This window comes from Tubulanus polymorphus, chromosome 10 (assembly GCF_964204645.1).
Source record: "Tubulanus polymorphus chromosome 10, tnTubPoly1.2, whole genome shotgun sequence".
Taxonomy (NCBI): Eukaryota; Metazoa; Nemertea; class Palaeonemertea; order Tubulaniformes; family Tubulanidae; genus Tubulanus; species Tubulanus polymorphus.
This window is the reverse complement of record NC_134034.1, coordinates 11,031,579-11,054,590: the sequence shown is the minus strand read 5'-3', so window position 1 is coordinate 11,054,590 and position 23,012 is coordinate 11,031,579. Positions and strand designations below refer to the sequence as shown.

The following is a 23,012-nucleotide window of genomic DNA, read 5'->3' as shown; positions in this document are numbered from 1 at the left end:
CCAATGTATAGTCAGTATATAATTCGATTATAAAAGATCGAACTAACGCAAGGCTTATTGTAGTGTATAATAATTTATTTACAAATAATCACCATTGATCAAAATATATTACACAACAGAAATCGATACATGAACCATGGGAGGATGGCTGCGACGGAATAAGAGTGACAAACAGTGAACAGAATCTTTTTATCTTAGTTGAGATCTTATAGTAGTTACTGCGATTTCACAAATATTTAGTCCAAAATAAACAGTCAAGAAAATGTACGTCGACTTTTTTTACCAATTCATTTCATACTTAGTAAAAGATACACTAATCCCTTAATTAGATAGAATTTATTCATTTATGTTAAAAATCTCGGTTTCTCGAAATAAGAAATTGTACCGACAATTATTTATTCTTTTCAATTAATGTTTCAAAAGCTTCCTTTGCCTGAAAAGAAAAAGAATGAAATCTTACATTTAAAGGATGACGAATGTACCACCTGAAAACATCCCCTTCCTTACAATCCCCTTATGACATCATTGATTACCAGTTATTTAAACTTTTGCTTTGAAAAGGGCTGATAAATTTGAATTGAAATTTCACTACTCCTATTTTTTGAAAATGGTTCATAAGAATTTCAATGAGTTTAAATGTCACTACTATCTTGGTTTTGAAAATGTCTCGTACAATTGAGTCTAAACGTCACAACTCTCTTAGTTTTGAAAATGTCTCATACAATTGAGTCTAAACGTCACTACTCCTACTAAGGAAAATCTTTCATAGAATTGAGTCGAAAAGTTTAACACCTGGTTTTTCTTTTTTTTAATTGAATTTCTAAGGAAACCAACTTAACTAACTAAATTTCTTAAGCGATCAATGATTAATTATTTTTTGTTAACTAACGATGATGATAACTGACCTTTTCTTCGGGTAAACATGTGCCAAACGCTTCGAGCAGCAATTCCTCAAGACGCACCGACTCTTCGAAATCTTTATACGACAACCGACTGTCGTGATCCAAATCCTGTCAGAAAATCAGATCAATGATTAATAATTCAGTTACCAATCATATAGACAGATAAAGTTCATAGACAAACAAACACCATTTACCACTGCAAGAACAAGAAATACAGTAGACAGCTTACTGAACAAACAACACAGTTTATGATTCAACATTTTATTTTAAAAGTTACCGAGTTTTCATCGGAGAAATGAAAAAAAGAACATTTTTTTCTTTGTTTCTCTGAGATTAGTCAAAACTTCGAAACTGTCAGAATAAGGCTAAAAAAATGTTTCTCCGCTCAGCTGAGCTTAAAAGTTGACCCGGCCGGCCGCCTATCTACCCTATACATTACTTTTCTTTAAATCGTGGTCAATTTTACCATAACAGACCCTCCCGCTATAGAAAACTGTTTACAAATCTTATCATATTCTACGAAAATGGCCCGGCCGCTGCAGAGAAACAAGGTATCAGTTTTGTTTAGCCTAAACTGTTTTATCATCAACTGCAGGATTTGTTCATTTAGTCTGAAATACTGAGATCAATATCAGTTATCACAACTCAGTCACAGTAGATCAGAAACTATATTCAAAATCATTTTCAGAATACAAGTCTACTGTAGATCTAAAGCAAGTGCACATTGAATTATTCTTAAATTTCATTTACCATTTTCTTCAAAGTTATCTCCACCAAATCTTTCACTCCTTCATCTGGGTCTTCCTCTGTAGGTTGCTAAAGAAATTCGAAAAAAAAATAATATATGGCAGTTCACATCCTGTCGAAATGGATATAATTTTTTGGGGTTTTCAATTTCTGATTTTACCTTCACGAGACTGTGTTTCAACATGTGGAACATTTCTTCGCGTGAAATGTATCCGTCATTGTTCAGATCGTAAACATTAAAACAATCTAGAAAAAAAACGATGCAAAATATGAGTAAATCTGTGGAACTGGGTCCAAGGTCAAATTAAACTCACACAACTGTGGAACTGGGTTCAGATTCAGATTAAACCCACACAACTGTGGAACTTGATGTAGAGACAAATTAAACCCACACAACTGTGGAACTGGGTTTAGTCAAATCAAACCCACACAACTGTGGAACTGTATTCAGAGTCAAATTAAACCCACACAACTGCGGAACTGGGTCTAGAGTCAAATTAAACCCAAACAGCTGTGGAACTGGGTTCATAGTCAAATTAAACCTACACAACTGTAGGAAAATAGAACCCAAATTACTGTAGAACTGGACCTAGAACCAAATCAAACCCACTCAGGCGTGGCTTCGCAGATGGAACTCAACTTACAGCGAGCCTTTTCCAATAAATTGCCGCGTAGGAAAATTGACAGCCCTTCCAACCATTCGGTCATACTTATATAACTGTCATTATCTTTATCAAATGCTCGGAATACTGAAAATAAAACAATATCAAATTCAAAAACAGATTCAATTATGGGGTTAGCCGTGTAGACAGAGGAATATACCTTACCTCTGTCCATCAACATATCATCTGTCATTTTAAACGTATAATTCAAAATGTCACGAAATTTATTTCTGTCCATGAGTTTAGCTGAAAGTAGAACTAGTTACCATGAAAACCTGATCAGATTGAAGTAAATTCGAACTGGAGACAGATCCAACAAGTAGACGACGCACCTTGATCTTTAGAATCAGAAGAAATTGATTGGTTTGAAAATTTGTCACCTTGCGTGTAACACTGGAACATATTGAGCAACGATTCGGCTTCACGCTTCGAGACTGCAGAATAAAAATAATTGATTGATGATAAAAAATCAACAAGAGTTGACGCCTTCATTCACTTCTATGTTTAAACTTAAAGATTTTTGGTGTTTGTTGACACTTACAATGAGTAGATTTGTAGGTTTTTTCACACAGTTGAGTGATCGTTTTCTTCTGGTTTCTACCAGCCATTTTAGAAAATCGCCCTTTAATCTTATTCCTAGTTGAAATACGCGAGGACTGTCAACAGTTTCTGCTCTGTCAAAAATCTATTGTTTATAGGTAACCAAGTCAACCCTCGACCCGGAAGTGATAGTTTGTTTCGTCGTCGCTGTAACTTTTTACGCAACCTTGTCAATTTAATTTTATTGATCTATTTTTTGATTACAGATTCACTACACTGCGCTTAAGTCAAGTAGTTTATTTGAATTAGAAAGAAGATGAAATTACTAGCTTTATACTTAAAATTGTTCATTCACCCATCGATAAGGTCGGAGCCGCCCTTCGAGTCCCGATATTCACCGATCCAAGATGGCGGACATTGCCGTCTCATCGGAAAATAGCGGAAATCCCGTGGAAAACGCCGATAAAACCACCGTTAACGCACAAACAGTTAAAGAAAACATCGAGAATCACAAAAGGTAAAACGAGTTCTTTCGAACAATGTCTCTATTTTCAATTTTTACGGCTTAAATCGGGTTTAAATAAGTCAAAAACTGGCAACATTTACCGGCGAGTCGTGCTGCCATCTAGCGACACGACATTGAACCATTAGATAATTCTCTGCTTGGCCCTCACTCTTGTTTCAGCATGGAAGCGTCGGCTGCTAAGAAAAAAAAGAACAAAAAGAAGAAACCTAAACAAGTGGCGCCACCACCGGCAGACGGAACAGTGGCTAGTACATCTACAGCGAATGGGGAAACATCCGGAGAACCGTCGTCATCATCAAAGGTTCGTTTCCCCTTATGACATCATAATATTGTCTTAGGCGTCTGTCTCAATAATGCAGATAAGAGGTCGCTGATTTTTAGAGGGGTGGATGTAAAAATGAAAGAGGTGGCCGCTCCTCTAGAACCTGTCCTGGAGAAACAATGTCATCCATGAATATCGCTATGACATCATCAGATTGTCTTCTGTTTGCCCCATAAATCACCCTATGACATCATCAGATTGTCTAGTGTCTGCCTCACATCATCAGGTTGTGTTCTGTTTGCCCTCATAAATCACCCTTTGACATCATCAGATTGTCTAGTGTCTGCCTCCATTATTCACCCTATGACATCATCAAATATCAGATCACCTTCGGGGCCAACTTTTTAATCTTTCGCCTTTAAACCCTAACTGTGTGTACCGCAATAAAACCATCATTTCCTTGTGCAGTGTCAACAAAGCATATTTAACTTCCTGTCTGCTATCTGTTTAACTTTTGACTTCGACTCATCCAATTTGAAACATGTCGACTACTTTTAGATCTTTTGTCTTTTTTTTCACATCTGTAAAAATATGTCTAAAATGTGCCGTGTAGCATGTGGTATGATAATAATTGACATTTATATAGCGCAGGTATCCAAACTAGAGTCTGTTCGAATGTGCTCCAAACTTGGTATTATTACCCCAGCCTATAACTCTATTCCATGTATTAGTCATCTCTCCCTGGGGAGAGGTAACATCCGAGCAGCTGCTAGGCGCTCAGGAGTCATCTATTAGACCGGGTACCCATTTACTCCTGGGTGGAGAGAGGCAATGAGGATAAGTGTCTTGCCATGTACGGGGTTCGAACCAACGACCTGGCTAACCACTCGGCCACACCGCTCCTCATATGACATGTATAAGTTTGTAATCTTACTTGTGTAATATAGACTTATTTTAGAACGAATTATATATCGGAGCAAAAACGTTAAGTAAAGACTCTTTTGATACGTATTATCAGGTGCCGGTGCTGCAGGACATACAGAAAGCTATGGAACTATTGAATATGCAACAAGCGATGGTCGGAGCTCCGAAGAGTATCGAGGAGGCGTCGAAAAAGAGTTTCCAATTCTGGAGCACGCAACCGGTTCCGAAAATTAGTAAGTCATAGGTAACGACGATAACGACGACGACTGTCGCGAGACTTTCATGTTTGTTTTCTCTGTAGATGAGACGGTTGATGAGAATTGTCCGATTGAACAAGATAAACCGAAAGACGACATTCGTCAAGAGACGCTATCGCTACCTGGTGGATTTTACTGGGATACGCTCGATATCACTGACCCTTTACAGGTAACTACTCCATATCATTAAAAACTTTCCAATAACAAAGAGGCATCTTAAACGAGATGACCGCTTACCCGTCGAGTCGAGGATTTTGTAAAAAAAAAATAGCTAAAAGTCTGGGAAATTTAAGTTGAGATTGCCAGATCGCACGTAAATTGAGTTTCTAGGGAAAACAATATGTGCACGTCAGGGAAAAAGCAAGTCAGATAAAAGTGACCCCCCTGTTGAAGAAAAATCAGGAAATTGAGGGATCTACGATGAAAACATCTACAATGCTTTAGAATTGTAGAGAAGAGTGCTAGTTTGGAAAGGGGGTCGGGAAGGCAGTTTCAAAGATTCAAAGATATTTTGCGTGTAAAATGCTTAGATCGATGGTTTTCGATTTTAAATGGATTTGTTTGTTTTAGCTGAAGGAACTTTATACATTGCTGAATGAGAATTATGTGGAAGATGACGACAACATGTTTAGATTTGATTATTCACCTGAATTCCTGCAGTGGTAAGTGAGGACGAGCTGGGGGCCGGATTTTGAAATTTTTAAAAATTTTCAAATTATCACCAGCACTTTTGGGTATTAATTAGTCGGCTATGAAAGGGTTAATATCGGTCATGGGTGCTTCATTAATTGTTCGAGACGGATGTTATAATTGTTGTTTAATGTTACAGGGCGTTACAACCTCCCGAATGGAGGAAACAATGGCACTGCGGTGTACGCGTGAATAAAAGCAAGAAATTAGTTTGTTTTATCAGCGCAGTTCCGGCACATATCAAAATATATGACAAGTAAGTTGAGAGTACTGGGACAAAAGTTGCGTAGTGGTGCTGAGAATGAATAGTCTTCTGGTTATAGAACCAAAATGGTCAGATGATGGCCTCAAGCTGTTAGATTAGTTGTAGGGCTAAGAATATGACCTTGGACTGGTCTTAAGTAGGTAGTTGAATTGGCTATAGAACAAAAAATTAGCTTAGACCGGTCTTAAGATCTTAGATTGGCTTCAAAATCGAAATGACCTTAGGCTGGTCATAAGTTGTTTGGTTGGCTATAGAACCAAAATGAGCTTAGACCGGTCTTAAGTTCTTAGATTGGCTCCAAAACCGAAATGACCTTAGGCCGGTCATAAGTTGTTTGGTTGGCTATAGAACCAAAATGAGCTTAGACCAGTCCTTAGTTCTTAGATTGGCTCCAAAATCAAAATTACCTTAGGCTGGTCTTAAGTTGCTTGATAGGCTATAGAACCAAAATGAGCTTAGACCGGTCGTAAGTTGTTGGATTGGAAACAGATGGATTGGATGTAGAATGAAAATGAGCTCGGACTGCTTTGAAATCTAAGCCTTGTAATTGATTGCTGTGTTTGATTCCTAGGAAATATACGCAATATAACTGAAATCAACACTTTCAAACAGAGAGTAAAATATTTGCTTTTCTGCAAAGCCTATATTCTGTGAATTCAGCACCACTACCATACAAAGCGCTGGTGAACATTATTATTAGTGAAACAGGCGCTATATAAATGTGACATTATTATTATTATTATTATTATTATTATTCTTATCCTGATTTTATTTTCTCGTATTTTAAGAAAGCAGCACATGGTCGAAATCAACTTCCTTTGCGTTCATAAGAAACTGCGATCGAAACGCGTGGCGCCGGTTTTGATAAAAGAGATCACGAGACGCGTTCACTGCGAGGGTTTGTTTCAGGCTGTTTACACGGCCGGCGTCGTCCTGCCGAAACCGGTCGGAACCTGTCGGTACTGGCATCGGTCGTTGAATCCGAAGAAACTGATCGATATAAAATTCTCGCATCTCAGCCGCAACATGACGATGCAACGAACCGTTCGCCTTTACAAACTACCTGAGGTTAGTACGAAATAGTCGAGTTTACAAACTACCTGAGGTTAGTACGAAATAGTCGAGTTTACAAACTACCTGATTTTAGTACGAAATAGTCGAGTTTACGAAACTACCTGAGGTAAGTACGAAATAGTTGAGTTTACAAACTACCTGAGGTTAGTACGAAATAGTCGAGTTTACGAAACTACCTGAGGTAAGTACGAAATAGTCGAGTTTACGAAACTACCTGAGGTAAGTACGAAATAGTCGAGTTTACAAACTACCTGAGGTTAGTACGAAATAGTCGAGCTACAAACTACCTGAGGTTAGTACGAAATAATCGAGCTACAAACTACCTGAGGTTAGTACGAAATAGTCGAGTTTATGAAACTACCTGAGGTTAGTACGAAATAGTCAAGTTTACAAAGTACCTGAGGTTAGTACGAAATAGTCGAGTTTACAAACTACCTGAGGTTAGTACGAAATAGTCGAGTTTATAAACTACCTGAGGTTAGTACGAAATAGTCGAGTTTACAAACTACCTGAGGTTAGTACAGAATAGTTGAGTTTACAAACTACCTGAGGTTAGTACGAAATAGTCGAGTTTACAAACTACCTGAGGTTAGTACGGAATAGTCGAGTTTACAAACTACCTGAGGTTAGTACGAAATAGTTGAGTTTACAAAGTACCTGAGGTTAGTACGAAATAGTTGAGTTTACAAAGTACCTGATACATGCCCTCAGAAAAGTTGTGAAAATACTTTTGTACTTAGAAAACTTAAGAAACTCGAAAATAAAATGCAAGTTAGCCGAGATCCAGTTCCACAGTTTCCAAATTAAAAGTTGATTTCTTTTAAATGGTATGATGAAATTTTTTTTTACTTCTAGAACACGAAGACTCCTGGTTTTCGTGAGTTGACTCCTGCTGATGTGCCTAAAGGCTTCAAACTAGTCACTGAGGTACGCTGCTTTCATTTATCCAGGGCCAGTTGCTGAAAATGTGCTGAAAAATTGGTTAGAGTTAACCGGTGGATAAAAACCGTAGTAACTGTGAACTTTCAACTGTCACTATGTCAAGTATGCACCGGTTAACTCTAACCAATTTTTCAGCAACTGCATTCCCTGATGTGTTCAAGGTTATTGATTTGTGTGATTTGTGGGTTTTTTAAGGAAATGAATGTTCCTGGTTGCTACAGATGATTATAGTTTTTCGTTCTAAATGTTTTTCAGTATTTAAAGAAATTTGATCTGTCGCCGATTTTCACGCAAGCCGAATTCCGTCATTGGTTTCTACCGCGCGAAGGAATCGTAAACAGTTACGTAGTCGAGGTCAGTTTCGCAATCAATCAACTCTTGATGCCTCCGGCCCCCGCAGCCTTGACCTGATCCCCTTTAAGGCATTCATTTCACATACACGAAATACAAGTAACAGAAATTAAACATTTTATTGGCACATTTTCAAAAACTGATCATTCACACTTCACATGTTGAATCGTTTAAGAATCACAATATCCATGATAAAGACTCGATGAGTAAAAAATCCAACAATGTATGAACAAATTTGAAAATTAGAAATATTTCGGGTGGTTGCTACCAGCTACCAGTTGTAGCAGAAGGGTGGTAACAGCAGGTTATTTTGGGTGGTTGCCAAAGTGGTACCTGCTACCACCCTTCTTCAGTCTAAAAGACTGAAGAAGGGTGGTAGCGACCACCCGAAATATTTCTAATTTTTAAATAGACTTTTTAGATTTGATTTGTTCACACACACTTCACACGTGTTCAGTGCTTCACCCGAGGCATTTTAATTGAAAATGAACTAAAAACACCAGACATCGGACATTTTCACCAGCGAACTTTCAATAACTGATCGTCCAACACTTCAATAGTCAATATCTGATGGGAAGGGTTGTAGTATGGATGATACTAATATTTGAAGGGGGAGGTGGGTACAGTATGGATGATATATGATGTTTAAAGGGGTGACAGGTGTAATTGCGTTATTGTCGTGTTGTTTCAGAATGACGGTGTTTTCACCGATTTTATATCGTTTTACACGTTGCCGTCGACGATCATGCGTCATCCTCAGTACAATACGCTGAAAGCGGCGTATTCGTTTTATAACGTGACGACTCGAACGCCGTGGAAGGATCTGATGGAAGACGCTCTGATCGTAGCTAAACAAGTACGTATTCACTTCCTGCGTGCAGCAACTTGCTCAAAAAGTTGCACGGAGTTAACCAGTGGATAGTTGACAATTAGAAGATCATTGTTACTATCCCCCGGTTATCTTTACCCAACTTTTGAGTAACTGGACCAAGTGTCACAGTTCAGGACCCAGTTCCACACTTATTGCCCCAGTTCCACAGTTCAACAGCGGTTCCACAATTCTGGATGGCCTCAGTTCCACATTTCTGAACCCAGCTCCACATTTCAGCACCCATTTCTACAGTTCTGGGTCGAGTTTCACGAAAAAGTTTAAGGCTTAAACGGTTAAGTTTGAATTGTTGTCCTCATTGAAGAAATGAAGTAACCAATGGCAATTATACCTAGAATTTGAGTTTAACTTTTTTGTGAAACTGGGCCCAGGACCCAATTCCACAGTTCTGTACCTAGTTCCACAGTTCTGATCCCAGTTCCACAGTTCTGAACCTAGTTCCACAGTTCTGAACCCAGTTCCACAGTTCTAGACCCAGTTCTACAGTTCAACACCCATTTCCAGAGCTCTGAACCCAGTGAGTTCCACATTTCTAGACTTATTTCCGCATTTATGAGCCCAGTTCCACAGTTCAGCCCCAAGTGTCACAGTTCTGGATGGACTCAGTTCCACAGTTCTCTGTTATCCCTCTCTTCAAAGTTAAATTACATTATTTCTGATCGTATAAATCTTGTAGATTCTACCGCATACTGTAACTGAATGCGACGTCGATGTTTTATTGTAGAAAGACTTCGATGTTTTCAACGCGTTGGATTTGATGGAGAACGAGAAGTTTTTGGAAGATTTGAAGTTCGGCGTCGGCGACGGAAATCTTCAATATTACCTCTACAACTGGAAATGTCCGGCTATGAAACCATCTCAGGTGAGTGTGCGCGAAATACTCGGTTGAGAGGGCCCCGGTCGCCTCGGGGTGCTTACAGAGGGCGTTCCTTATTCGTTTTCTTGCTGCGGGAAAAATCTGACTTTAGTCTTGAAAATTCAAGGATAAGTCAGGGATTTGGTGAATTTTTGGTGTCTTGTTATTCTTGCTGGTGAGGAGAGGCACGAGGAACTTCTTGTTAAGAAACAGCCCTCAATGAGGATTTATCATACATGGTAATTTAATCAGAGAATATTGGGTCATTGGGAATTTTAGATTGTCTGATCTGTAAGAACCCCGGGTTGTGGAAAGAGGCTCGCGAGAGGGAAGCTCAATACTGAAGTTTTATAATTTGTTTATTTGTATTTTTCAGATTGGTTTAGTGCTACAGTAATAAATGAATATTTGTATTAAATTGATGAATTTATTATGTAAAAATATTAGAAGAAATTTCATACCGAAAGAAAAATCTCATTTTCTACGCTAATTAATGATAATAATTATGATAATATAATGATGATGATGATTGCTCTCCTGAGGGGGGTGTATTTTATTCAGTATCCCAGTAAACATGTCGGCCTGCACTGAAAAAACAATACCAGTAATTAATTCACAAAGTGTTGACCTACGTAAAACAAAATCATAGCTATCCAACTAAAATTATTAACCCCTTTCAGTACGTCTTCACCGCAGTGCGGAGTATAAATCGGTGATGGACTTTGTTAGTACACTGCATCGCGGTGTATTGATGTTATAATTAGTTTTTATCTCTATTAAAAGATGGCAACACCTGTCAAACGTAGTGAAATATTAGTAACTAACGATACACCGCACCGCGGAGTAGACGCACTATAGCGGTGTGCCAGTTATGCAACACACTGGGGAATGGTTTTAGAATTTTAAAATTATCTTCTGCACTTCCACATATTAATCGACAAACTGAAAGGGTTAAAATAATTAATAAATCGCGTATGATTGTGATACAGTCTTCGACTTCAATCAAAGATCAGTGGTATTTCATCTCGGTCCCTAACGCTGACTAAGGCTTGACTGCTTTAAGACTGCTGTGTAATGCACTCAGTTCCTGGGAAAATCTGTTGTTTAAATAACTGTTAAATAAACTGTTTTAATATAAAAACTGAAAATTTGTCGTTGTTGCCTGATATTTCTATTGTCCTTGTTTAGCTATCAATCTGTACCTACCCCCTCAGATAATACCACAGCTGTCCATACCTACCCCCTCAGATAATCTGCCGTCCATACCTACCCCCTCAGATAATACCACAGCTGTCCATACCTACCTCCGCTGATAATACCACAGCTGTCCATACCTACCCCCTCAGATAATACCACAGCTGTCCATACCTACCCCCTCAGATAATACCACAGCTGTCCATACCTACCTCCTCAGATAATCTGCCGTCCGTACCTACCCCCTCAGATAATCTGCTGTCCGTACCTACCCTCACTTCTCAATTACAGTAGACTTGGTAGTATATTTTTTTCCTCAATGCTCCCAGACTATGTTTCTAATTCTGTAACTGCCCAATTGGGTGAACATAAATCCTGGTCCCAACTGTATTAATTCAGCCATAGTCCATAAAAACATTTCTAATTGCCTATTTCTAAGAATTGAACCAGTCTTGTGGGCATATTGCTCAAATTTCAAGCTCCTTTAACAGCATTTTCTTTAACAACTGCAGGGACCTAGTTAAGACAGCAGACGCAGACAGTCCGACTGGAGACAGAACCGCAAATTGTGGTATAGGGTACTGGCAGCTGCATGGCGTACTGAAGTTTGTCCAAAGTAATAAGGCCAATAAAGATTGATGCCCAGTTTCTCATTTCTGCCAAGCTGAAAAGTTGACTCGGCTGGCCACCTATCCAGCCTACACATTACGTGATCAAGCTAACAGTAACAGAAACCAGAGTTATAGAAATGAACTGATCGCAAATTTCATTGCAGTATACTGAATGACGGCCCGCTGATTACCGGTAGCTCGAGATATTTATCAAATAACTAAGAAAGTAACTTATTTAGTGAAATATAGTAGACACTTTATTATTGTACTATACACAATTAATACAATTTAAAAACAAAGCAATAAATTCCACGCTGAAAATCCTGCATCAGTGATGAAACTTTACCCGCAGAAAAGATGGCTGCCTCCATAACTCCCCTTATGACATCACCGTTAGGTAGTTAGTGATGTCATAGGGGGATCTTTACGAATAAATCCAGGGCCTGCGGGTGTTACGATTTCGATTGTTACTCGTTTATTGAAAACTGCGAGTAACGAGTAGCGAATTTGAAAATCGAGTAACAGTGAAACCGGTTTCCGATGCCTTCTGCAGCTGCAGCTGCTTCAAGAGAATAAGATAAAAATACAAAACGCAAGTTTCGAAGAGAATTTCAAAATTAAAGTAGAAAGTTACGGATACTGTATAAGCATCTTCGAAAGGTTAGTATTGAGAATAATGCGGTTAGACAAACTCGACTAGTTACCTAAACACCAAATATCGGCATTTTCTCCGGAGAAAAAAAAATACAGGTATACTCCCTCTACACACACACACATTTATTTGATAAACAATTTTAGATTTTGAAATATTAGAATAATGCCACAACACAATGCTGTTTAAACTCGCCCTAATTTATACATTGTAGAAAAAAAATTCGCGTCCGAAGGTTATTTGTTTCATTTCTGGTCGTAGAAATGTCGTGGTTTTCAAAAAACGTCCGTTGAAAAAACCGCTGCTTAATTCGTTGTCTTCACTTCGCGTTACTCAGCCGTCGTTAACTGCCTTAGTGTTATGTTCGACCGATAGGTGGCGTGTTTGTAGTGATTTCAGCGCGAAAGGAAGGTCGTTGATCCGGTATATCGGCGAAATTAGATTTTGAATTAGATATAAATTCTAGATTCTAAATAAGTTTCATCGGGACCGAGTCGTGAGCCTTCGGAGGTAAAGCCGAGGGTTCCAGCCTCTTGGGTCCTCTCACTAGAGGTAGCCCTGACGAGGAGTGACGAGGTTTATAACTGAGTTGTTTGGATCCGCGAGTAACTGAGCAGCACGCGACAACGCTGGTTCGCGTGAATAAAGAGCAGGAAAAGTTACGATATACAGTCAACGCCCAAATACACACCCCTGCCGAACACCAGGTTCTTTCTCGAGAAGAAAACATTCGGCGTTTAATCATTTTTGCAACAAGTCGATAATGAACCGCCGATATACCAGCCAAAAATCCTAAATCTACCGACGCCGGGGTATATCGGAGGTTGATTGTACTCTCGTTCGACTCCAAGGCAATCAGTGCAGTCTACTTTATCTAACGCGTCGAATGCGTTCGTCCGGCCGTCGGGAAAGAAAAAAAACCGGCCGCGCGATCACATCGCGTATTTCAGCGTCCACTCTTTCCCCATTTCGTTATAACGCGTGCGATCAGTTTTGAACATTCGCGCGATGTCCGGCACGAGCGGGTCCTCCGGGTTCGGGTCGGTCAGCAACGAACAAATCGACAGCAGCACCTTCGAGATGGTCAACGCCGGCGACCACTGCGACCGGAGAATATCCAGACAGATCGAACCGTTGCTGTTGATGTTCGGATGGTAGATTTTCGTCGTGAACGACACTTTCGGCGGTTTGAACGGGTAATCGGTCGGGAAGTGAATCGTCAGGAAGAAAACGCCGTTCTGGTACGGTGAATCGGGCGGACCCATGATCGTCGCCTGCCAGTGAAACATGTCATCGCCGACCGGACCGGCCGAACACTGAGCCGGCGGATCGCGCTGTAAATCCTGTAGTTCTTTGTTGATACGTTTCAAAGCCATTTTTTATCTGTTTTTATCCGGTTTCGATTAAATTCGTTCGCAAGATTTGAACTTCTTCTGAAAGACAAGACGATATTGAAGATGAGTGATTTATAGGCGATAGCGTTTTCAGGGAGGCTCCAGAATGTGGGGTCGGCGTGGCCATTCTGGCTAAAAAAAGGTGGAAATATCAGTAGTTAAAAGATATTAGTTATTTTCTAAAGGGTTGCGCCATTTTCGGAGTTTTCCATGATTCTTCGATGTGATTAAACAGTCACTGACAAAATTCCCCGCCCGAATGAATCAGATAAATTTCAAGGTTTAAAATTCAATTCATCCATTTTCTACTATGAATCAATTAACAGTGATAAAAACGTGTGGTCGATAAAGCATATAAGTTTAGTAGAATTTGTCATATTCCTGATTCTTTCTAGATTCTTCTGATTCCCGGAGTTTTTTCGGTCGTGTCAGTTTTCAACCACTTTTGACCATAGATCACCGGTGCTACCGCGGCAGTCGCGATGCTATGAGGTTCGAATCCCTGCCGAGGAAGGGGGAGAGAGAAGTCGTCGGTGGGTGGTGGTCGAGCGAGGGTGAACTTGCTCGCTGAAGCGTGACGTTATTTCTGAGAATCCAAAACTCTCCCCAAGGCCGAGAATTACTCAGATCGGGAGTTGAATACACGATGAACCTACGACTGAAACAGCTTAATTAACGATATGACTAATTACCTGAATAATCAATTAGCAGCGACGGCTGATTGAAAGGGAAATCGCACCGTGGATTTTTTTTTACACAACTCGAAATCGAGGAAGTGGTCACGTGACGTGAATATGATGACTTTGTTACGCCGACGCGGTAGTAAATACAATTTAAATCCAATTCAAATCAGTATCTCTATTGCACAGTAGTAATATATTGTTGACATTATTTGCTCTTGACAACAAAATGCAGAAAGAAAACAAGAAAATACTGAAAACTCTTGTACTTAATTTAAAAATTTGATACAATCGAGAAATATTTTGTTGACATTTTGTTGACTACGGTGGTTGAACAATTACGTAAGAATCTATTATGGGGAAATTTAAACATCTGTGTCAAGAAGCTACTTGTCACTTATCCTCTGGACCCTTTTACCCTAAACCTGGACCAATTCAATAGACCCTTTCTACAGTTCAAAAAGCCGCCATTTTGTTTTTTCGGACCGGTACTACTTCGGTTTGACATCAGTTTAACATTGCCCAAATTGCTGTCAAGATGGCGTCGTCGTGCGGCTTGAAGAATGGTTTGAAGACGTTTATGATTGTAACGGGCGCCAGTAAAGGTCTGGGACGCGCTATAGCTCTTTGCCTGACGGAAAAAATCGGTGCCGGGTCGCATGTACTCTTACTGGCTCGAAACCGCGACGGGTTGGAGCAAACGAAGGCAGAAATAAAGGGTCTAACTCCAGGGGGTGTTACCGTCGCCGGTGTAGACCTGGAATCAGCTGATGGCGGTGAACTGAGGGCTGTACTCGACGGGGTTTTAGAGAGCGACGGCGCTGATAGTTATGAACAAGCGATATTGATCCATAACGCGGGAAGTTTAGGCGATATCACGAAACACGCTCGCGAATTCAACGATTCATCCGAACTTCAGTCATACTGGAGTTTGAATCTAACGTCGTGTATCGTGTTGAATTCGATATTTCTAGAGAAATTTCCGAAGTCGACTGTCAGTCGTAGAATTATCGTCAATATCTCGTCACTTTGCGCGGTTCAGCCGTTTAAATCATGGTCACTTTATTGCACCGGTGAGTATTATACGACTCAACCAATTCTGTGATCTCGATCTTAGTTTTCATTGGTTAATTAGCTAAAAAAACCTCCCATATGGACCAATAAGAGTGACCGCTTCATTTGGTCCTATAGGGAACTAAATGCTACTCTGGCAATTGAAGATTCCACTCATGGCAAGTGAGGATCCACCAGGTGTCGCACTAGTAGTTCTCTGCGTTAAATTTCTTTAACATTTGATTTTGTTTAGAAATGTTTACAAATGAGAAACGTTGCGCTCATGCCATCCGACAGGAAAGCTGGCATAGAGCTTGTGGTTCCCTAGGGCTATTGCATTTCTTGCTCAAGATAATTCAGTTGTTTTTTACTTGCAGGTAAAGCAGCTCGTGATATGTTTTTTCGGACGCTCGCGGCTGAAGATTCGAGTTTACGAGTTTTAAATTACGCGCCGGGACCACTCGATACCGATATGCAGAAAACAGCACGTGCTGATTCCGGGGATAAAGACCTGAAACAAGCCTTTAACGGTACGATTTACCAGTATATAACAACATCAATACTTCAGAACCCAGTTTCACAGTTCTGGGCCCAGTTCCATAGTTACTGGACCTAGTTCCATAGTTACTGGACCTGTCCACAGTTCAGGACCCAACAGTTCTACAGTTCCGGACCCACGTCTACAGTTCTGTACCAGGTTCCACAGTTCTGTACCAGGTTCCACAGTTCTGTACCAGGTTCCACAGTTCAGTACCAGGTTCCACAGTTCTGACCTAGTTCCACAGTTTAGGACCCTGTTCCACAGCTCAGGACCTACACAGTTTTGAACCCATTTCAACGGTTCTAGGCTTAAATGATTTTAAGATAAAATTTGAATCTGATTACTATTTAACTGGGACTCTTGTGTCCATCTTGGAAGAGCAGTGAAAAATTTTTTGTGATAGTTCTGATTACGATTTGGTTGTTATTTTATTTCAGATATGTTTGAGAAGGGCAGTCTGTTAAGCCCGATGGATTCCGCTCGACGTTTGGTGCTAGTTCTAGAACGCGACACGTTTGAATCGGGAGATCACGTCGACTATTACGACGTTTCCGATACCAACTAGTCTATCGACAAAGAGAAACCGCTTCCAACAGATACAATACGCAATATTCAATTATGCCAGTCAGCTGAATTTAAAGCCAAAATGTTGGCGACTACAAATAAATCATGTGCCAACCTGTAGGTGCCGTTCTGAACGAAATATTTGATACCATTCCAGTCATTAGTGTGATTATCAGTGTTGTGTTAGTAGAACAGTATTAATTGTGTTGATAATTGGTTTTTTAAATCATATGATTCATACAAATGTAGGCAAATCGTTGTAGGCGCGTTGCTTAAATAAATCGGCATTTCGATCCGTGTTGATTCGAGTTGCTTAAATAAAAAGCCTTATATATTATTCCATTTTATTTAAGAAAAAAAGATTTATTTATAATTTATGAATCGTGAGGTATTTTAAGTTTTGAAAATAAAAAGATTTAGGCCTATGTATTTTGATTAACAATCAGTTACTTATTACTATATTTCATTCATAATGATGCAATCGGAGGATTTGTCGAGGAGATAAGATATTTGGTATGGAAGCGATGAAGGCACGCGCCAGGAACATATTTCAGCAATTGTTTCTGATATTGGATATCGATATTTTCACAAATAAAAGTTATGTTTTGTTCATTTGTTTATAAAACTTCGCTTTTTTGCAACTAGCAACTGGCAATGGCCCTTCAGCTATTCCATAATGTACAACAGTCTTACAGTCGTTTCTAATTACTATTCGAACTTGAAATACGTTGTCTAAATGACCTATTAACACAAATATAATCAGATGTGTTTGAACTAGCGAAGCCCTTTTGATGGTGGGAATTGAATCTATCTTGAAAAAAACAAGTTTAAGATTCATTCATTTCTTGTTACAGCAAGGAAAAATCAGTACAAGTTTCATAATAATTTCATTTTTCCATACATTCTTCACCCTCGACAGTAGTCACTCTCACGTGAACTAGGTGGCAGCACCTCACGGTGCCCTAACGGGGTTTCTACGCACTAAATATTCAATATGGCGTCGTGCGGCTTGAAGAATGGCTTGAAGACATTAGTGGCTGTAACGGGCGCCAGTAAAGGTCTGGGACGCGCTATAGCTCTTTGCCTGACGGAAAAAATCGGTGCCGGGTCGCATGTACTCTTACTGGCTCGAAATCGCGACGGGTTAGAGCAAACGAAGGCCGAAATAAAGGGTCTACCTCCAGGGGGCGTTACCGTCGCCGGTATAAATCTGGGATCAGCTGATGGCGGTGAACTGAGGGCTGTATTTGACGGGGTTTTAGAGAGCGACGGTGCTGATAGTTACGAACAAGCGATATTGATCCATAATGCGGCCAGTTTAGGCGATATCACGAAACACGCTCGTGAATTCAACGATTCATCCGAACTTCAGTCATACTGGAGTTTGAATCTAACGTCATGTATCGTGTTGAATTCGATATTTCTAGAGAAGTTTTCGAAGTCGACTGTCAGTCGTAGAATTATTGTCAATATCTCATCATCTAGCGCGGTTCAGCCGTACAAATCATGGTCACTTTATTGCACCGGTGAGTATTATGGGACTCGAGTGCCTTTCACTTGTGAAATGCATCCATTTGAAAGAGATTTCTCCGGGGACGACCCTGAACCCTTTGAAAAATAGGTGCAAATTTTAATGCCTTGTGCCGATTTGAGCCGCCAGCCCTGTGTAGGTTAGATACTGGAATCATCCAACCATTTATCAAATTTTTTTGACATTCACATAGTTGTTTATGATTAAACATCCAGATTCTAGAAATCATAGAAAGAAGGGATTATTTTAAGAATAAGACTGCATGGATTTAAAGAATTATGTAACCTTGCTTATGGTGATCAGGGTCCGATCAAAGGAATGAAAGCCACTTGCCCGGGGGGGGGGGGGGGGGGGGGCAAGCATATCTGAAATTTCGCTTGCCCCCTCCAAAAACTACTTGCCCTATACAGGCAGTCTGATTGGTGGCACCATCATCCGTTGTATCGAGTGGGAAAAAAGTTTTCTGACATTGAATTTCACTAGCGCGGTGGACAAGTGATAATGATAACCTACTTGCCCTGATTAGAATATACACGTACTTGTCCCGGGCAATCGGACAAGTGCTTAAATCAGACCTTGGTTATGCACAAATCAGAGCGGCTGTTACATCGCAGTCTAGTTTGAAGAATTAATTTATTTGTTTACTTGCAGGTAAAGCGGCTCGTGAGATGTTTTTCCGGACGCTCGCGGCCGAGGATTCGAGTTTACGAGTTTTGAATTACGCGCCGGGACCACTCGATACCGATATGCACAAACAAGCGCGTTGTGATTCGGCTGATAATGATCTGAAACAAGGCTTTAACGGTAGGATTTTGAAAAATAAACCTTGAATCTTAGATTACTCATGAACTGGGATGGGACTCTGCAAAGTGTTAATACATGAAAAGGTTTTTTGGTGAGATTTTTGATTACGATTTTATTTCAGATATGTTTGAGAAGGGAGGTCTGTTAAGCCCGATGGATTCCGCTCGACGTTTGGTGCTAGTTCTAGAACGCGACACGTTTGAAACGGGAGATCACGTCGACTATTACAACGTTTCCGATACCAACTAGAATATCTACCTCAGAATGTGATCTATCGAGGGATATAGCAAATGTTATTAGTACGATCTTAGTGAGCAGTGAATCATATCAATGAATCAAAATTTTACGTTAACCAACTATGAACCGTAAAGCTTTAACGTCAGACGTTCGCTGCTGGCTACATTTACTCCAGTGCCAACCTACTGGTATATTCGTAGTGGCACTAGGGGGCAGCACTGTATCATCAAGCTGGCAGCGAAGGTGTTAATTGTATTTTACATTTTACAAACTTTAGGGTATCAGTGGACGGTGATGTTGGATATTCCAGTTATAACTCTGTGATTGTAAGTGTTCAGTAAAACAGTATTAATTGCTGTGGCGATCTTCTTTTTATATTATAGTCGCAATAAGTTATGCAGTAAACCTCCCCCGACTCAAATTTTTTACTAATTCAGACAAAAACAAAATGATTTTTCTAATTTTCTAATGTATTTTCCGGAGTTAACTGCGTGTATAAATTGATATTTACGATGAAAGATTTACCGCTATTTACAATCTATGCATTTTTATAATCATGTCAGAAAGTTTTGAAAGTAAATAAATGTCATGTATCGTATTTCAATCAGTGACTTATTACTGTATTTTCGAGCATATTTATGCAATCTGAGGATTAACCAGAGGAAGGGAACGAGGAGCAGTCGTACAGTTGTTTTACTAGTTAGGAAAACCGCCGCTAGGGGCTACGAGAAGTTCCACAGTCGTTTCTAAAGTCCGAATAGTATGCAAATTTTCTTTTATTAGTTCACAGAAATTCCGCTAGGTGACCGTACGGTGCTGCCACCTGCTTCAGGTTAACAAAAATATTCATAATTCTATCCGAAGGTCGTTTGTAGGTGGCATTAGATTAGTTCTGAAAAGCTCCACCAGGGCGCCGTATGGTGCTGCCACCAGGTGTAGTTTCTTTGAACTAAGCCGAAAATAGGGTTCGAACCTGGGACACTCATTGTCTTACTTATTGTCGTACGAGAAGCCAGAACCAGACAAATAAAACAACAATTCAATTTTTTGTTAACAATGGATATCAAAGATTTATTTATTATCATAAAAATATTGTTGATGACCAACAATTTACACACACCCACAGTGCAATACACAATACTATCATTAATTGATAATAATTACGATCATATTCATGCAATCGGAGGATCAACCGAAGTAAATAATTAGTAAATCATAGGTCTCCGAGTTACAATCGTTTTACTAGTGAGGAGGAACCGCCGCCAGGGGCTACGAGAAGTTCTTTAGTCGTTTCTAATGTCCAGATATTCCATCCAGGGCAACCTGCTGCATATGGCGTCATTACATGATTAATTACAAAGGATTGTTTTTCTTATAAATCATTGTTTTTATTTTGTTATGTAAGATATTTAAAAAATCGCTTTTGGTCTAGCTGCATGATGATCTTCTGATCGGCGTCTCGCACCAACGGCAATCTGTAAAAAACATATTCGAACAATTTGGCATAAAAATCTTTCGATATGCATATGATATACAGTCATACCTCGATTCAACGCCACCCTGGGGATTCCTGATTTTGGCGGTAGAGTGTGGCGTAAATCGCGGTTAATGTCGAGTCACTTAAATAACTAACCGATCTGCTCAGTAGGCTACGGTGTTTATTGATGTGATGAATAAAGAAAAAACATCCTTTTACAATTAAAAACTTTCTTCCATAATAAACATCGGGGTACATCATCTCACATGCAACATTGATTGTTCATACTAACAATCGCTGCATCGATTCGTAAATAGACACGCCACTGTACGCCACCTGCAAATACCAGGTATCGCTGCAAATCACATTCCTCTGAATGGAAAATAATGGTCAGCTATTTTCTATTGCGATGGATCTTTATTCCTCCCGTTTTTCTTTTACCGTTATTTCAATTGTGTCGGTGCCATCTAATGAAATAGTTTTAATTACCGTACCTTACTGGAGGGCTAATATTAGACTTGCAACAAAGTGAGGTCATCGGGTCGATGAACGAGGTAATTGGTATTGTTTTATGGTGGCGTATCGTAATATTATTAAAGATCAAGTTACTCAACTTTTACGATGGCGTTAAATCGGGAAATATATTGTAATAGGATTGTGCTAGGAGATTACGTTGGCGGTGGCGGTATGCAAGGGGCGGTAAATCGGGATTTTCCTGTACATTTTAGATACGAATGTTCAGTTTCCCATGAAATCCAGGCGGTAGGCGAGGTTGGAGCTTGGCGGTGAATCGGGGGGCGTTAAATCGAGGTATGACTGTATATGCATAACTGACTCATAGTTATGAAGTAAAAACGGGATATAATTTTCTTTCAAAGTGGTTCCACTGAAGAATACTTCAAAATAACGTATCATGCAAAAATTTGTTGAAAGTACCGGTAGGCCTACTGCGTATAAATTTAGACAATAATTTTATAATAATAATAATAATAATTTATTTACTTATGAATTAACAACAAATAGAAATTCATTTCACATTGACATACCGGTACTTGAATTTATCTCTTCAGGTTTTACACGCCGTATAATTGGACTTAAAAACGTGGTCCGTTCGACGCGACCATATATCTTCGTTCCGCGTGAAGTACATATAGTCTGCATTTTTTCGGGGCTTGTGACGCCGCGCTGTGACGCCATATCACATATGGCGTGACAAGCCCTTGGGCCTGTGACGCCATGTTCTGCTAATTCTTACGATTGACTAGACTGGTTGCCTGTCCCATTCAATAATTGACACCGGTAACCAGTCTACACTCATTTTTTTATTAGTTCACAGAAATTCCGCTAGGTGACCGTACGGTGCTGCCACCTGGTTCAGGTTAATAAAACATTCAGAATTCTATCCGAAGGTCGTTTGCAGGTGGCATTAGATTAGTTCCGAGAAGCTCCGCCAGGGAACCGTATGGTGCTGCCACTTGGTGTAATTTCTTTGAACTAAGCCGAAGATCGAGTTCGGACCTGGGACACTCAGGCGCTATTGCACTTTCGTACCCCCCTCCCAAAAATTTTTATTTCTGCATATTTATTATCAGGGAGGTCTAGAGATTCAAAATCAGTAACTTTTGATCCAAAAAACTTACTTTTTCTAGGTTAAAATTTTGTTATTTTGGGCCCTAAATCGCGTGTAAATTCGCCGATTTGCGACGTCAACAACGCCATATTGGAAGTCAATCAAAGTTGCTAACCCTCCACTGAAATGTCATGACATAAAAACTTTGCAAAAAACCATGTTTTCAAACATAACCATCTCTGAAAATAACGCGTATGATTGCATTATTTTCATACTTAGCTATTGATTTAAAGATGTCCTGATGAAGAAAAGTTATGTACCCAAAAACGAAATCATGTCAATTCAATTCAATTCCATTTATTGAGATATATTTATTCAGATGTTTTTAGGTGGTAATTAGTGCCGAAACATGGCCGACCCGTCGGTTTGAATCGAGGAAATCGACCCCAAATTATCAGAATTTTGGCTTGGAAAAAATTTTTTTTTTTGGTCAAAAGTAATTTATTTTGACTCTACAGACCTCCCTGATAATAAATATGCTGAAATAAAAACTTTTGGGAGGGGGGTACGAAAGTGCAATAGCGCCGGACACTCATGCCTTACTTATTGTCGTACGGGAAGCCAGCACCAGATAAATAAAACAACAATTCAATTTATTGTTAACAATGGATATCAAAGATTTATTTATTATCATAGAAATATTATTGATGACCAACTAATTACACACACCCACAGTGCAATACACAATACTATCATTATAATTAATAATAATTTACATACAATTAATAATTAAATAAATCATAATTATAATCACAAT

General features: G+C 39.5%; 5 protein-coding genes across 7 annotated transcripts; 3 read left to right on the top strand and 2 right to left on the bottom strand.

Annotated features, from left to right (window-relative positions):
• Positions 1–60: 60 nt before the first annotated feature.
• Positions 61–3,493, bottom strand: LOC141912043 (calaxin-like). The gene is made up of 9 exons (XM_074803212.1): positions 3,458–3,493; positions 2,853–2,980; positions 2,644–2,745; positions 2,477–2,557; positions 2,294–2,398; positions 1,810–1,895; positions 1,653–1,718; positions 906–1,010; positions 61–433 (listed from the first exon to the last, which is right to left on the bottom strand). Exons 2-9 carry the CDS (start codon positions 2,917–2,919, stop codon positions 392–394), a joined length of 654 nt encoding a protein of 217 aa, XP_074659313.1. The 5' UTR covers positions 2,920–2,980; positions 3,458–3,493; the 3' UTR covers positions 61–391.
• On the top strand, positions 3,245–10,973 carry LOC141911669 (glycylpeptide N-tetradecanoyltransferase 1-like). 2 transcript variants are annotated; one of them, XM_074802664.1, is made up of 12 exons: positions 3,245–3,368; positions 3,537–3,678; positions 4,658–4,796; positions 4,865–4,989; positions 5,391–5,482; positions 5,650–5,766; positions 6,564–6,843; positions 7,705–7,776; positions 8,047–8,145; positions 8,834–8,998; positions 9,756–9,893; positions 10,264–10,973. In XM_074802664.1, exons 1-12 carry the CDS (start codon positions 3,259–3,261, stop codon positions 10,282–10,284), a joined length of 1,500 nt encoding a protein of 499 aa, XP_074658765.1. In that variant the 5' UTR covers positions 3,245–3,258; the 3' UTR covers positions 10,285–10,973. The 2 variants fall into 2 exon arrangements, with proteins under 2 accessions (XP_074658765.1, XP_074658766.1); XM_074802665.1 differs by having other exon boundaries at positions 8,834–9,002; positions 9,760–9,893.
• A 973-nt stretch (positions 10,974–11,946) lies between these two features.
• LOC141911938 (ubiquitin-conjugating enzyme E2-17 kDa) lies at positions 11,947–14,520 on the bottom strand. 2 transcript variants are annotated; one of them, XM_074803055.1, is made up of 2 exons: positions 14,431–14,520; positions 11,947–13,777 (listed from the first exon to the last, which is right to left on the bottom strand). In XM_074803055.1, the coding sequence occupies exon 2, from the start codon at positions 13,718–13,720 to the stop codon at positions 13,277–13,279; it is 444 nt and encodes a 147-aa protein (XP_074659156.1). In that variant the 5' UTR covers positions 13,721–13,777; positions 14,431–14,520; the 3' UTR covers positions 11,947–13,276. The 2 variants fall into 2 exon arrangements, with proteins under 2 accessions (XP_074659156.1, XP_074659157.1); XM_074803056.1 differs by having other exon boundaries at positions 11,947–13,774.
• A 335-nt stretch (positions 14,521–14,855) lies between these two features.
• Positions 14,856–17,017, top strand: LOC141911893 (sepiapterin reductase-like). The gene is made up of 3 exons (XM_074802984.1): positions 14,856–15,491; positions 15,849–16,001; positions 16,450–17,017. The coding sequence occupies exons 1-3, from the start codon at positions 14,957–14,959 to the stop codon at positions 16,575–16,577; spliced, it is 816 nt and encodes a 271-aa protein (XP_074659085.1). The 5' UTR covers positions 14,856–14,956; the 3' UTR covers positions 16,578–17,017.
• A 549-nt stretch (positions 17,018–17,566) lies between these two features.
• On the top strand, positions 17,567–19,752 carry LOC141912022 (sepiapterin reductase-like). The gene is made up of 3 exons (XM_074803183.1): positions 17,567–18,102; positions 18,759–18,911; positions 19,033–19,752. Exons 1-3 carry the CDS (start codon positions 17,571–17,573, stop codon positions 19,158–19,160), a joined length of 813 nt encoding a protein of 270 aa, XP_074659284.1. The 5' UTR covers positions 17,567–17,570; the 3' UTR covers positions 19,161–19,752.
• The last annotated feature ends 3,260 nt before the right edge of the window (positions 19,753–23,012 follow it).

Coding starts and splice junctions, on each gene's coding strand:
- LOC141911938 (XM_074803055.1), bottom strand. CDS start 13,720: ATGGCTTTGAAACGTATCAACAAAGAACTACAGGATTTACAGCGCGAT.
- LOC141911893 (XM_074802984.1), top strand. CDS start 14,957: ATGGCGTCGTCGTGCGGCTTGAAGAATGGTTTGAAGACGTTTATGATT. Junction 15,492..15,848: donor ATGGTCACTTTATTGCACCG/GTGAGTATTATA, acceptor TTTTACTTGCAG/GTAAAGCAGCTCGTGATATG. Junction 16,002..16,449: donor CCTGAAACAAGCCTTTAACG/GTACGATTTACC, acceptor ATTTTATTTCAG/ATATGTTTGAGAAGGGCAGT.
- LOC141912022 (XM_074803183.1), top strand. CDS start 17,571: ATGGCGTCGTGCGGCTTGAAGAATGGCTTGAAGACATTAGTGGCTGTA. Junction 18,103..18,758: donor ATGGTCACTTTATTGCACCG/GTGAGTATTATG, acceptor GTTTACTTGCAG/GTAAAGCGGCTCGTGAGATG. Junction 18,912..19,032: donor TCTGAAACAAGGCTTTAACG/GTAGGATTTTGA, acceptor ATTTTATTTCAG/ATATGTTTGAGAAGGGAGGT.
- LOC141912043 (XM_074803212.1), bottom strand. CDS start 2,919: ATGGCTGGTAGAAACCAGAAGAAAACGATCACTCAACTGTGTGAAAAA. Junction 2,746..2,852: donor AACCTACAAATCTACTCATT/GTAAGTGTCAAC, acceptor TTTATTCTGCAG/TCTCGAAGCGTGAAGCCGAA. Junction 2,399..2,476: donor TGATATGTTGATGGACAGAG/GTAAGGTATATT, acceptor TTTTATTTTCAG/TATTCCGAGCATTTGATAAA.
- LOC141911669 (XM_074802664.1), top strand. CDS start 3,259: ATGGCGGACATTGCCGTCTCATCGGAAAATAGCGGAAATCCCGTGGAA. Junction 5,767..6,563: donor CATATCAAAATATATGACAA/GTAAGTTGAGAG, acceptor TCGTATTTTAAG/AAAGCAGCACATGGTCGAAA. Junction 9,894..10,263: donor CGGCTATGAAACCATCTCAG/GTGAGTGTGCGC, acceptor TGTATTTTTCAG/ATTGGTTTAGTGCTACAGTA.